At 51.1% G+C, this 12,500-nt stretch overlaps 1 protein-coding gene across 1 annotated transcript in view; it reads left to right on the top strand.

The window, feature by feature from the left end:
• Positions 1-3,507: 3,507 nt before the first annotated feature.
• cip2a (cellular inhibitor of PP2A) overlaps positions 3,508-12,500 on the top strand; it is a 21,445-nt gene continuing 12,452 nt past the window's right edge. The window contains exons 1-12 of the mRNA XM_036522523.1: positions 3,508-3,587; positions 3,964-4,066; positions 4,826-4,973; positions 7,557-7,669; positions 8,081-8,175; positions 8,296-8,392; positions 8,973-9,095; positions 9,202-9,347; positions 9,998-10,073; positions 11,095-11,328; positions 11,700-11,859; positions 12,456-12,500. The exon at positions 12,456-12,500 is cut by the window's right edge and continues 97 nt beyond it. Coding sequence (XP_036378416.1) covers positions 3,965-4,066; positions 4,826-4,973; positions 7,557-7,669; positions 8,081-8,175; positions 8,296-8,392; positions 8,973-9,095; positions 9,202-9,347; positions 9,998-10,073; positions 11,095-11,328; positions 11,700-11,859; positions 12,456-12,500 — 1,339 coding nt within the window. The 5' untranslated portion in view covers positions 3,508-3,587; position 3,964. The remainder of the gene's footprint in view (positions 3,588-3,963; positions 4,067-4,825; positions 4,974-7,556; positions 7,670-8,080; positions 8,176-8,295; positions 8,393-8,972; positions 9,096-9,201; positions 9,348-9,997; positions 10,074-11,094; positions 11,329-11,699; positions 11,860-12,455) is intronic.

The following is a 12,500-nucleotide window of genomic DNA, read 5'->3' as shown; positions in this document are numbered from 1 at the left end:
TGAGTGTGAAGTTTAACGCCGGGCTGGAGTGTCTGCAGCAGCGGACCGAGTCTCTGTCCAGACAGAGCAGCTTCTCTGTGTGTGTGTGATACTGTGGGGCAGTTCCAGCTCCAGCTCTCCTGTGGCAATGCGGAGACTGATCGGGACCAGCGTCTCTGAGCTGCAATGGCAGGCCTTTGAGCTGACCGGCACTGTTCATTACTCTCACCTCGTTTTTATGTTTTTATGTTTACTTTCTTTGCTTACGTATTTTCCCTTCATCTTGTGTGGTAGTATTCTTTTTCCTCATGTCACTTCAGAGCATTTAAATAAGAGTAGGTTTAATTTAGTACTATTAACTAATTCATGTTCTTGTGATGGCATATTACGCAGTAATTTTAATGAACTGTTACTGAAGCCTAGCTTTTAGAGCTAAAGGCGTGTGAGGTGTCTGAGGGTTGTGGATGTTGCTGTATGTGGTCTCAGGTGTCAATAATACATAAATATGTTTTCTGTCAAATGTTTATAACTTTTTCATAGTTGTGTGGTTGTGGTAGCAATACACTCACACATACACACACACACGGACCCTCTCACAGAGACACTCACTCATTCACACACACACACACACACACACACACAGATGCACACGCTATGTGTCTCCTGCCCTGTTGTTGTGACTTGGACTGAAACAACTGTAAAACAAAATGTTAAAATATTAAACTTATTAAATGTTTTCTATGTTAAATGCCTTTCTTAAATGTTTTGTATTCTCTGAAAACTTTGATATTTGTTGAACTATGTTGAATATCTGTCCTCTGCATAAATTATTTGTTAATTTTTCACTACTGAATGAAAAATAGATTTTGCATTCGTTAAAGCAGACACTACGTTGGTGTGAGCAGGGACACAGCTGTGCGGTTAGTGACAGCGCTTACACGCTGCACACGCTATGCACACGCTATGCACACGCAGGACGCTGGGGTTGGAAAATGTTTTATTTTTGGTGAGCTGCGTCAATCGAGGTGAGCGGTTTGGATGGTACGGTGTCTGCAATGCATCCTTTGTCATGCAGAATTATTCATAATCAACATCAGAGTCTCCTCAAAAGTCAAACAAAAAAAGCTTGTCAGAAATAAACTACAAGATACAAGGCTTTACACTTACTTTGTGCAACATTAAAATATAAACAGACACACATTTTATTAATTGTAATAATTCTAACAATTACAGAGAAAAGTATTTTAGCTATGTGTGTATGCATGTGTACCTCCCAAATAAAAATGAAAGAAGACACCTATATGTGTCTGGTAAAATATGATTATTTTCAGACTAAAGTTCATTTTTATAGTAGAATAACATCCTCTTGCTGTGGTTCAGAATTAAGGACGCAGGGCACTTGACACTTGTAAACTGACATTTGTCTCTGATAAACCGAAATGGTGTTCGGCAGCCGCTGTTCTGCAGTGTCGACATGACTTGATGGATGGACAGGTCCTCCTTTTAATTAAGCTTTAAATAAGGCAGGTCTTTCAAAGCTGCCTTCAGTGGAGAGATCTTAAGATTTCACTGGGCTGAGTCTCTGAGTGTGAAGAACGGGCGCAGGGACGCCCAGGCAGAACAGTGTGTGTGAGTGTGTGCGTGTGTGTGTGTGTGTCTGTGTGTGTGTGTGTGTGTGTGTGTGAGTGAGTGTGTGTGTGTGTGTGTGTGTGTGTGTGTATGTGAGTGAGTGTGTGTGTGTGTGTGTGTGCGTGGGGGCACGTGTGTGTGTGTGTGTGTGTGTGTGTGTGTGTGTGGGGGGGCATGTGTGTGTGTGTGTGTGTGTGCGTGGGGGCACATGTGTTTGTGGGTGTGTGTGTGTGTGTGTGTGTGTGTGTGTGTGTGTGTGTGTGTGTGCGTGCGTGGGGGCACGTGTGTGTGTGTGTGTGTGTGCGTGGGGGCAGGTGTGTTTGTGGGTGTGTGTGTGTGTGTGTGTGTGGGTGTGTGTGTGCGCATGTGCACTGGCTTTCTGTTCCACTGTGAAGAGGCAGTTAAAGGAAAATCATCAGATAAGAGAGGGCCCATCTTCCCCTGTGTGGGTTAGTGTCATTACGCTTTAGTTTGTGGGCCCTTCCTCCCAGAACTGGTGCCTATGAGACGAATACAGCACCAAGCCGCTGCTGGTGAGAGGTCTGATTCTCACAGCTATTAGCAGCATGCTGTCTGACCACAGCCTCCCCTTCCACCCCAGCCATGTGCCTGTGATAAGGGCCTGGCACTAAGCCACCTGTGTCATGCAGGGCCTCCGAACACATGCAGTCTTCCCACTGTCCACAGCAGAGACCCAGCGAGCTGTCAGCAGGATGGCAGAGTCAGGAGGTCAGACACCCGGCCCCCGACACCATGGTGCCCTGCTTTAAGCTCCACCTCGGCTCTAAGATAATTGAGGTTTGATCAGGGCCGTCTCGACACCCAGTGCGGTCTGATGTCACTTGGTGGGTAGCTGTTGTTTTTCCATTGTGGTTGGGGGTTTTCGTGCGAGCAAAAAAGTAATGTGCTAGTTTGTTCTATAGGAAATAAAAATCAGTATTAATAACATTTTGAGGTTATTCTTTATCTCCATGTGTTCATTCTTTTTCATGGGTTTAAAGGTAATGAAACAGCAAAAATTATGTTAGTTAAGATATATCCCACATTTGGATCTTAAATATTTAAGGGAGTTGATTGGTGTGGTTGTGGGCGTGATGTACTGTATCTGAATATCTGTAGTTTTATTTAACAAAGATATTGGAAAATAAGACGTGTACGTGGTTCAAAGTTTGAACATTAAAGACATATCTTGAATAATTCCTTTTCTGTGTTACAGGTCACACAATTGCCGGGCAGTTCACAGAAAATTACACACAGGAGCCCGTTTGGCAGCCGACTGACTAAAATCCGCTGCCAGTTTGCTGAGAAAAATACATTTTAAAACTATGAACGACAACCATGAATACAAACCTAACCAGAATATACAGCCAATGTAAAAAAAAAAAGAGAGAGAGACAAGAGATTAATAGACCAGTACTACAAAAAAGGGGATGGTCGATCAGCTCAAAACGGTTATATAAATACACTCACAAATGCACACGCTATTCACTTGCTTCTTATTTCAGTGTGTGTGAAAGTGCGTGCGTGTCAGTGACGGCGTTCACCAGCGTTTTAAGCGTCTCCTGAAGCGGAATGACGTAGCACGTCGCAGACGATCTAAGTGAGGAGTCGAACGGCGTGACGACACTTCAAGCAAGAGACATACACATTTCAAACTCTTACATGGTAGAAACGTATTCATTTATATTTATATTTTATTTTGTAAAATAATCAGTCACCAATATTCTGTGGTTGTCTAGTCGCGTTGGTGTCGTTGGAACAGGACGTGTCTGGACGCGTCTCCCCCCGCGGAAGGCTGTGGACTGTCCCGGCTTTTCGAAGCTGAAAGCGGGAGGAAGTTTCTTGGAAAGGAAAAATAAGCGCTGCTGCTTTGCGACGGAACAATGACACCAGCAAGCTTATGAATTTTACAGTAATTTCATTTAGACTGACATAAAACACAAACTATATTCACGCAATTCGGTTTTATATACAAGAAGGTGAGTCAGTTCAACCAAAACTGCTGACAGTGTCTTATCTAGCAAGCTATCTGACGAACTAGCCCACTAGCGAGCTAGCTAAATAAGCTAACGTTTGCTGAGGTTAACGTTAGCCGGGTTAGCTAGCCAGCTGTCCGTTTCCTGGGTGGTTAACTCGTCTAGCTTGTAACTCATGGTTAGCTAGCTACTGTCAGATGTAACTTATGGCTGGCTAGTTACAGTCAGGTGCAATTTATGCTAGCTAGCTAGATGATCGATGAAAGATCACGGTGATTTGTTAACTAGCTTGGGTACTGACTTGCCTTACTTCGATTATACATTAATTATTAATTTTAGATAACTGACGCCGTAGCACTTCAACCTCTTGTCCTTTCAGGATGGACGCGACGACGTGTCTGAAGTCTCTGCTGTTGGCCATCAATCAGTACAAAAATAACCGATGTGGAGCCAACGCGGCGCAGCTGCAGAGGCAGGTCGATGTGAGTGGCGGCGCGTCCTTTCAGCATGTGGTTTATGAAGGCTGAAGTGTGCGGCTCCCTGCGCATGAGGTCGCTCGCTGCCCCGCTTTTCGTGTCGTAGTGAGGCAGGACTGTTGACCGATACAGACCGTGTGTTTCCGAACTCCTGCTAACTCGATTGCGAAATGCGATGCAGCATTTGTACAGCGATGTTACATACATTCGTTCATTTAGCAGACACTCTTATCCAGAGCGATTACAGTTTTTTTTTACAATGTTATCCATTTATACAGACAGATATTTACTGAGGCAGTTGTGTGTTAAGTGCCTTGCCCAATGGTACAGCAGCAGTGCCCCAGCAGCAACCTGCTCCTTAACCTCCATGCTACACTGCCACCCACAGCTGGGAGCAGTGTTTACCAGAGTCAGGGAGAAGTGTCAGAGATGGGTGTTGGCTCTGTGGTGTTAGGGTTATGGGATGGATGTTGGCTCTGTGGTGTTAGGGTTATGGGATGGATGTTGGCTCTGTGGTGTTAGGGTTATGGGATGGATGTTGGCTCTGTGGTGTTAGGGTTATGGGATGGATGTTGGCTCTGTGGTGTTAGGGTTATGGGATGGATCTTGGCTCTGTGGTGTTAGGGTTATGGGATGGATCTTGGCTCTGTGGTGTTAGGGTTAGGGTTATGGGATGGGTGTTGGCTCTGTGGTGTTAGGGTTATGGGATGGGTGTTGGTTCAATGTGCAGTGCAGTTCAATGACTGTGTGTTGTTGCTCCTGCAGGACGTGGCAGGGCTGAAAGGTGCCAGGCTGCTGGTGTCCGGCCAGGTGCTGCCCAGCGAGTGCCTGAGTGGCCTGGTGGAGCTGGTGGGAGACCCCAACACCAGCCCCGCCCTCAAAGGCACCATCATCACCCTGCTCGCCCAGCTCGGTAATGCCCTGTCTGTCTGTCTGTCCATCCATCTACCCACCTGTCTGTCTCTCTGCTGGCATGGCGGTCTCTTTACCTGTCCGTCTGTCTTTCTTCCTCTTTCTGTCTGTCCGTAAGTGTCTGCTGCTCTGACCTCCTGTCTGATTCTTTCCCTCTGTTCTGGTGTGTGTGTGCATTCCTGTCTCTGGCTGAATCCCTGATGTGTTGCCATCTTCCCGTATGCATCACTACATTCTCTGTCTCCTTTTCTGTGTGCCCGTGTCTCTGTGTTTGCCTGTCTGTCTCCTCTCCCTCTGTGTTGGTCTTGTGTGCATGTGTATCTGGCTGGATGCTCATTTCGTTGTCTGTTCCTCATTCCGTCTGCCTGACAGTCATTCTGCCTGGATGTCCCTCTCACTGTCTCTGAGATACTGTTGGCTTCACTTTGTGAGTGGTAGTGGCAGGATGCAGTTAAAGCACAACTTCTATTGCAATTGGCTGGGGACCATAGCTTCTGAAAGCGTGGTATGATTTAACTGTGGGAGGTAAAGACTTGTTTTGATGTTGTCTGTTACTGTGCGCGTGTGCTTACTGTGAGCATGTGCTTACTGTGTGCGTGTGCTTTCTCTGCGTGTGATTACTGTGAGCGTGTGATTACTCTGCGAGTGCGATTACTGCGAGCGTGTGCTTACTGTGAGCGTCTGCTTACTGTGAGCGTCTGCTTACTGTGAGCGTGTGATTACTGTGCGCGTGTGATTACTGTGAGCGTGTGCTTACTCTGCGAGTGTGATTACTGTGCGCGTGTGATTACTGTGAGCGTGTGCTTACTCTGCGAGTGTGATTACTGTGCGCGTGTGATTACTGTGAGCGTGTGATTACTCTGCGAGTGTGATTACTGTGAGCGTGTGATTACTGTGAGCGTGTGATTACTGTGAGCGTGTGATTACTCTGCGAGTGTGATTACTGTGAGCGTGTGATTACTCTGCGAGTGTGATTACTCTGCGAGTGTGATTACTCTGCGAGTGTGATTACTGTGAGCGTGTGATTACTCTGCGAGTGTGATTACTGTGAGCGTGTGATTACTGTGAGCGTGTGATTACTCTGCGAGTGTGATTACTGTGAGCGTGTGCTTTCTCTGCGTGTGCTTACTCTGCGCGTGTGATTACTGTGAGCGTGTGCTTACTCTGCGCGTGTGATTACTGTGAGCATGTGATTACTCTGCGAGTGTGATTACTCTGCGAGTGTGATTACTGTGAGCGTGTGATTACTGTGAGCGTGTGCTTACTGTGAGCGTGTGCTTACTCTGCGAGTGCGATTACTGTGAACATGTGATTACAGTGAGTGTGTGATTACTGTGAGTGTGTGCTTACTGTGAGCGTGTGCTTACTCTGCGCATGTGATTACTGTGAGCGTGTGATTACTCTGCGAGTGTGATTACTGTGAGCATGTGATTACTGTGAGCGTGTGATTACTGTGAGCGTGTGATTACTGTGAGCGTGTGATTACTGTGAGCGTGTGATTACTGTGAGTGTGTGCTTACTGTGAGCGTGTGCTTTCTCTGCGTGTGCTTGCTGTGAGCGTGTGATTACTGTGAGCATGTGATTACTGTGAGCGTGTTCTTATTCTGCGAGTGCGATTACTGTGAGCGTGTTCTTATTCTGCGAGTGCGATTACTGTGAGCGTGTGCTTACTGTGAGCGTGTGATAACTGTGAGCGTGTGCTTTCTCTGCGTGTGCTTGCTGTGAGCGTGTGATTACTGTGAGCATGTGATTACTGTGAGCGTGTTCTTATTCTGTGAGTGCGATTACTGTGAGCGTGTTCTTATTCTGCGAGTGCGATTACTGTGAGCGTGTGCTTACTGTGAGCGTGTGCTTACTGTGAGCGTGTGATAACTGTGAGCGTGTGCTTTCTCTGCGTGTGCTTGCTGTGAGCGTGTGATTACTGTGAGCATGTGATTACTGTGAGCGTGTTCTTATTCTGCGAGTGCGATTACTGTGAGCGTGTTCTTATTCTGCGAGTGCGATTACTGTGAGCGTGTGCTTACTGTGAGCGTGTGCTTACTGTGAGCGTGTGCTTACTGTGAGCGTGTGATAACTGTGAGCGTGTGCTTTCTCTGCGTGTGCTTGCTGTGAGCGTGTGATTACTGTGAGCGTGTGCTTACTCTGCGAGTGCGATTACTGTGAGCGTGTGATTACTGTGAGCATGTGATTACTGTGAGCGTGTGCTTACTGTGAGCGTGTGATTACTGTGAGCATGTGATTACTGTGAGCGTGTGCTTACTGTGAGCGTGCTCACAGAGTTCGCAGACAGTGCTCTGTAGTTGGGCCTGTGCTGGGTGTGTCCTGCAGAGTCACAGGAAGGTGGAGGGATTCTGCAGTGTGAACAGACCCGGCCCAGGCGCTAAATCCCAGCACGGCTGTCTCTGTAAACACGGCCTTTCGCTCTGTGTGGAGAGGGCTGCAGTGGAGTTTACTTCTCCGGCCGGGGGAGCGGTTAGCTGCAGGATGCCACAGCCTCGGTGTCTCCGCAGCGGTCACTGCTGATCGTGCCTGGGAGTCAGCCTCCGCCTTCTCACGCCACCTGTTTGTGTTTGATCTGAAGCAGCATCAGACGAGGAGGCCAGAGGAGTCCTTCACAGCAGCTACAACCTCACAGGCGCGCTGGCCTCTGTTATCCACTGCAACTGCGCCACCCCCAGGGAGCCTGTCGTACTACAGGTAACATGCACATGGATGCTGTCCGGCGTTTGTTTGTGTGTGGGACCTGTCTGGTTGTGTTTGTGTGCATCTTTGAGCTGGATGACCGTGTTTCTGTTTCTCTTAGCTGTGTGAATGTGTTTGTGTGTTGGTGCGGTTTGACCGTGTTTCTGTTTCTCTTAGCTGTGTGAATGTGTTTGTGTGTTGGTGCGGTTTGACCGTGTTTCTGTTTCTCTTAGCTGTGTGAATGTGTTTGTGCGTTGGTGCGGTTTGACCGTGTTTCTGTTTCTCTTAGCTGTGTGAATGTGTTTGTGTGTTGGTGTGGTTTGACCGTGTTTCTGTTTCTCTTAGCTGTGTGAATGTGTTTGTGTGTTGGTGTGGTTTGACCGTGTTTTTCGTGATTTGACTGTGTCTTCTCTCTGTGGCTCTCAGTGCCTGCAGGTTTTGCAGAGGATCACCTACAATGTGAGGATGTCTCACTGCACCCCTTACATGGATGAGCTCGTAGCCTTCCTCGTGCAGCACGTGTAAGAACCGCTGACCTCAGATCAGCTGCTAAAATCCCTCTTTCAGTCTTCCTTCCTGTGTGCTGGGACAGCGTGTGGTGACTGCCTGATATCTGATGATGTCTCTGTTTGGTCCGCCAGCCAGTCCCCTAATGATGACATCACCATGCCATGCCTGGGGTTGCTGGCCAACCTGTGTCGCTGCAACCTGTCAGTTCAGACCCACATCAAGTCCCTGGTGAGAGCTGTGAATGCTGTACACAGAGCGTCCTTGCGTGCTGGAGCTTTAAACAGCCGCTGTAGCCGGCTGTAGGGGGTAGTGTGTTTGCGGTGCCGGATGAGTGTGTGCTGGCATGGAGCCTGCCGGTGGTCAGTGAGCTGCTGGATCAGCGCAGGGTGTGGCGAAGGCCCATCTGAATAAACTCGGCTGCGTACCACGTGTAACAGCTGTGCACATGCACAACCGGGCTTAACGGCTTTCGAAAAATCGGATTCCTTGTTCAAGAGTTCTGGCTCTAACTCTCGCTAAAGCTCTACCTCGTTCTGCTGCTGCACAGAATCTCCTCTGGGGGCTTTCCCTCTGAATAACTGCAGCGGTGCAGGGTAGGAGGCCACACCTGCCTGGGCTCGACCTGGCAGCTGTAGCGTCAGGTCTGGATGGTAGCAGGGCTCTGCTGTTGCACGGTAGTCCTGGGTGCTCAGCCTGGTTTAGCCCGTTGGGTTTGCCGAGGTGAGGTGCGGTTAGGGACAGCAGGGTGGGTTAGGGCTCTGCTGAATGAGAGGCTTGTGATGGACTGTGTTGTGTGTCTGTCCTGCAGAGTCAGGTTAAAGCTTTCTACAGGACCCTCATCAACCTCCTGGCACACAACAGCCTGACGGTGGTGGTGTTTGCCCTGTCCATACTGGCCAGCCTGACGCTGAACGAGGAGGTGGGGGAGAAGGTGAGACCGATTGCTTTGGCGTTGTGTGGGGTGCGTGTTTTGGGCCCCCTGGGGATGTTGTGTGGAGCAGGGCCTGATTTGGGCTCTGTGTTTCTGTTTCTCGCAGTTGTTCCACGCAAAGAACATCCACCAGACGTTCCAGCTCATCTTCAACATCATCGTCAATGGAGACGGAACCCTGACTCGCAAGTACGCCGTGGACCTTCTGGTGGATCTGCTGAAGAACCCCAAAATCGCAGATTACCTCACCAGGTGAGAGAGAGCCTTCACATTACCTCACCAGGTGAGAGAGAGCCTTCAGATTACCTCACCAGGTGAGAGAGAGCCTTCAGATTACCTCACCAGGTGAGAGAGAGCGTTCAGGTTAGCTCACCAGGTGAGAGAGAGCCTTCAGGCTACCTCACGGTGAGAGAGAGCGTTCAGGTTAGCTCACCATGTGAGAGAGAGTGTTCAGGTTAGCTCACCAGGTGAGAGAGAGCCTTCAGATTACCTCACCAGATGAGAGAGAGCGTTTAGGCTACCTCACAGTGAGAGAGAGCCTTCAGATTACCTCACGGTGAGAGAGAGCGTTCAGGTTAGCTCACCATGTGAGAGAGAGCCTTCAGGATACCTTGCTAGGTGAGAAACAGCTGTAGCTAGCTGTGGGTGTTACTGCAGTGGTTTTATGTACCTGTGACCTTGCTGGCTTCACAGATTATCTGATCTGTATGGTGTCTGGATCGGCTGGCACGGTGGGCAGAGTGAATGGCTGTGACCATCCAGGGTATTTAAAGTGCAGTATATGGGGTGGCCATCCCCTCCTCCTGTCCCAGGTGTGAGGAGTGCAGGGGAGATAGGTGCAGCGGGTGTGGTACAGTCCAGGAAGTGCGTTACCTGACTGCAGGTGTGCTCTCTGTCTGCAGGTACGAGCACTTCTCCCTCTGTCTGTCCCAGGTGCTCGGCCTGCTGCACAGCAAGGACCCTGACTCTGCAGCCAAGGTGAGCCTCTCGCTGTGCATGCTGGGAAGGCTGGGGGCGGAGCATCTGACCACTTGTCATTGATAGAGTTTCAGTACAGTGAGAGATTGTATGGGTTATGATTGGCAATGGTTTTCATCTCTGTACCCCTTCAACCTTTACTGCACATCCTCAGCTGAACCTGCGCACCTTTACTTGCACCTGTGCATCCTTACCTGCACCTGTGCATCCTTACCTGCACCTGTGCATCATCACCTGCACCTGCGCACCTTTACTTGCACCTGTGCATCCTTACCTGAACCTGCGCACCTTTACTTGCACCTGTGCATCCTTACCTGCACCTGTGCATCCTTACCTGCACCTGTGCATCATCACCTGCACCTGCGCATCCTTACCTGCACCTGTGCATCCTTACCTGCACCTGTGCATCATCACCTGCACCTGCGCATCCTTACCTGCACCTGCGCATCCTTACCTGCACCTGCGCATCCTTACCTGCACCTGTGCATCATCACCTGCACCTGCGCATCCTTACCTGCACCTGTGCATCATCACCACTCTCACCTGTGCATCTGCATCTTCAGCTGTAGCACCTATATTCAGTGGTACCCATTTGCCCAGGCCTCTTGCCTGTGAGCTCTGTCTCCTCCCTGCCTGTCTCTGTCTCTGTCTCTGTCTCTGTGCTGTCTCAGTCTCACTCTCAAGTCTCTGTTTCAGTTTCTGCCTGTGCTGTCTCAGTCTCTGCCTCAGTCTCTGCCTGTGCTGTCTCAGTCTCTGCCTGTGCTGCCTCAGTCTCTGCCTGTGCTGTCTCAGTCTCTGTCTCTGTCTCTGTCTCAGTCTCTGCCTGTGCTGTCTCAGTCTCTGTCTCAGTCTCTGCCTGTCCTGTCTCAGTCTCTGTCTCAGTCTCTGCTTGTGCTGTCTCTGTCTCAGTCTCAGTCTCTGTCTCAGTCTCTGCTTGTGCTGTCTCTGTCTCAGTCTCAGTCTCTGTCTCAGTCTCTGCTTGTGCTGTCTCAGGCACTCAGGCTGTCACTCTGTGTTGCAGGTTCTGGAGCTGCTGGTGTCTCTGTGCTCGGTGTCGGGCCTGCGCAGGGTGCTGGGCGGGGCCGTGTTCCGGGCCCCGGGGCCCCGCCTGCGGGCCGGCTCCCGGAGGGACCCGCAGGGCCGCGGGGCGGAGCCGGAGCCGGGCCCGGCGCTGCTGCACTGGGCCAGCCTGCCGCTGGACGGGCCGGACAGCTGCTACCTGCAGGCCCTGCTGCTGCTCACAGAGCTGTTCGAGGTGCGTGTCGGGACCGGAAGCGGCTCAGACGCAGGCCCTTAGGGAGGGGGGGCACGTGTGTACCTGTGATAGCATGTACCTGCTGGTCATGTCTGCCCCCCCTTCTCCCCTCTCCCCCTCTCCCTTTCTCCCCCTCTCCCTTTCTCCCCCTCTCCCCCTCTCCCCCTCTCCCTTTCTCCCCCTTTCCCCTCTCCCCCTCTCCCCTCTCCCCCTCTCCCTTTCTCCCCCTCACCCCCTCTCCCCCTCTCCCCCTCTCCCTTTCTCCCCCTCTCCCCCGCTCCCCCTCTCCCCCTCTCCCTTTCTCCCCCTCTCCCCCTCTCCCCCTCTCCCCCTCCTCCCTTTCTCCCCCTCTCCCCCTCTCCCCCCCGCAGGAGGTGATAGACTCCGGGCTGTGTGGCTCGGCCGGCTCCTTCCTGGAGCAGCTGCTGCCGGTGCTGCTGGGGCTGCTGCAGGGGCCGGAGGCTGCCGGCTCCGAGCCGCAGGTGCAGCGTTTCTGCAGGAGGGCGGCGCGCGTGCTGGACCTGCTGCTCCATATCCTGCTCCGCTCTGCGCGGGAGGGGCTGCGTTACTGCATCCGCACTCTGAGTGAGGGTGTGTTATTACTGCGTCCGCACTCTGAGTGAGGGTGGTGAGGGTGTGTTACTGCGTCCGCACTCTGAGTGAGGGTGTGTTACTGCGTCCGCACTCTGAGTGAGGGTGTGTTACTGCGTCCGCACTCTGAGTGAGGGTGTGTTACTGCGTCCGCACTCTGAGTGAGGGTGTGTTACTGCATCCGCACTCTGTGTGAGGGTGTGTTACTGCGTCCGCACTCTGAGTGAGGGTGTGTTACTGCGTCCGCACTCTGTGTGAGGGTGTGTTACTGCATCCGCACTCTGTGTGAGGGTGTGTTACTGCGTCCGCACTCTGTGTGAGGGTGTGTTACTGCATTGACACTGTGTGAGGGTGTGTTACTGCGTTGATGTGCTCTCTGTGAGGGTGGTGAAGGTGTGTTTTCACTGCGCTGATGCTCTCTGTGTTAGGGTGTGCTGTCACTGCGCTGACGATCTCTGTGTGAGGGTGGTGAGGGCGTGTTGTCACTGCGCTGACGCTCTCTGTGTGACGGTGTGTTGTTTCCTTGACGGGCTCACTGCTGAGCACGGACGACTCGCTGAAGGTGCAGGTGGGTCAGCAGC

Source organism: Megalops cyprinoides, chromosome 2 (assembly GCF_013368585.1).
Source record: "Megalops cyprinoides isolate fMegCyp1 chromosome 2, fMegCyp1.pri, whole genome shotgun sequence".
In the NCBI taxonomy this organism is placed as follows: domain Eukaryota; kingdom Metazoa; phylum Chordata; class Actinopteri; order Elopiformes; family Megalopidae; genus Megalops; species Megalops cyprinoides.
Note: the sequence above shows the minus strand (reverse complement) of the source record. Positions and strands in the feature narration are given on the sequence as shown.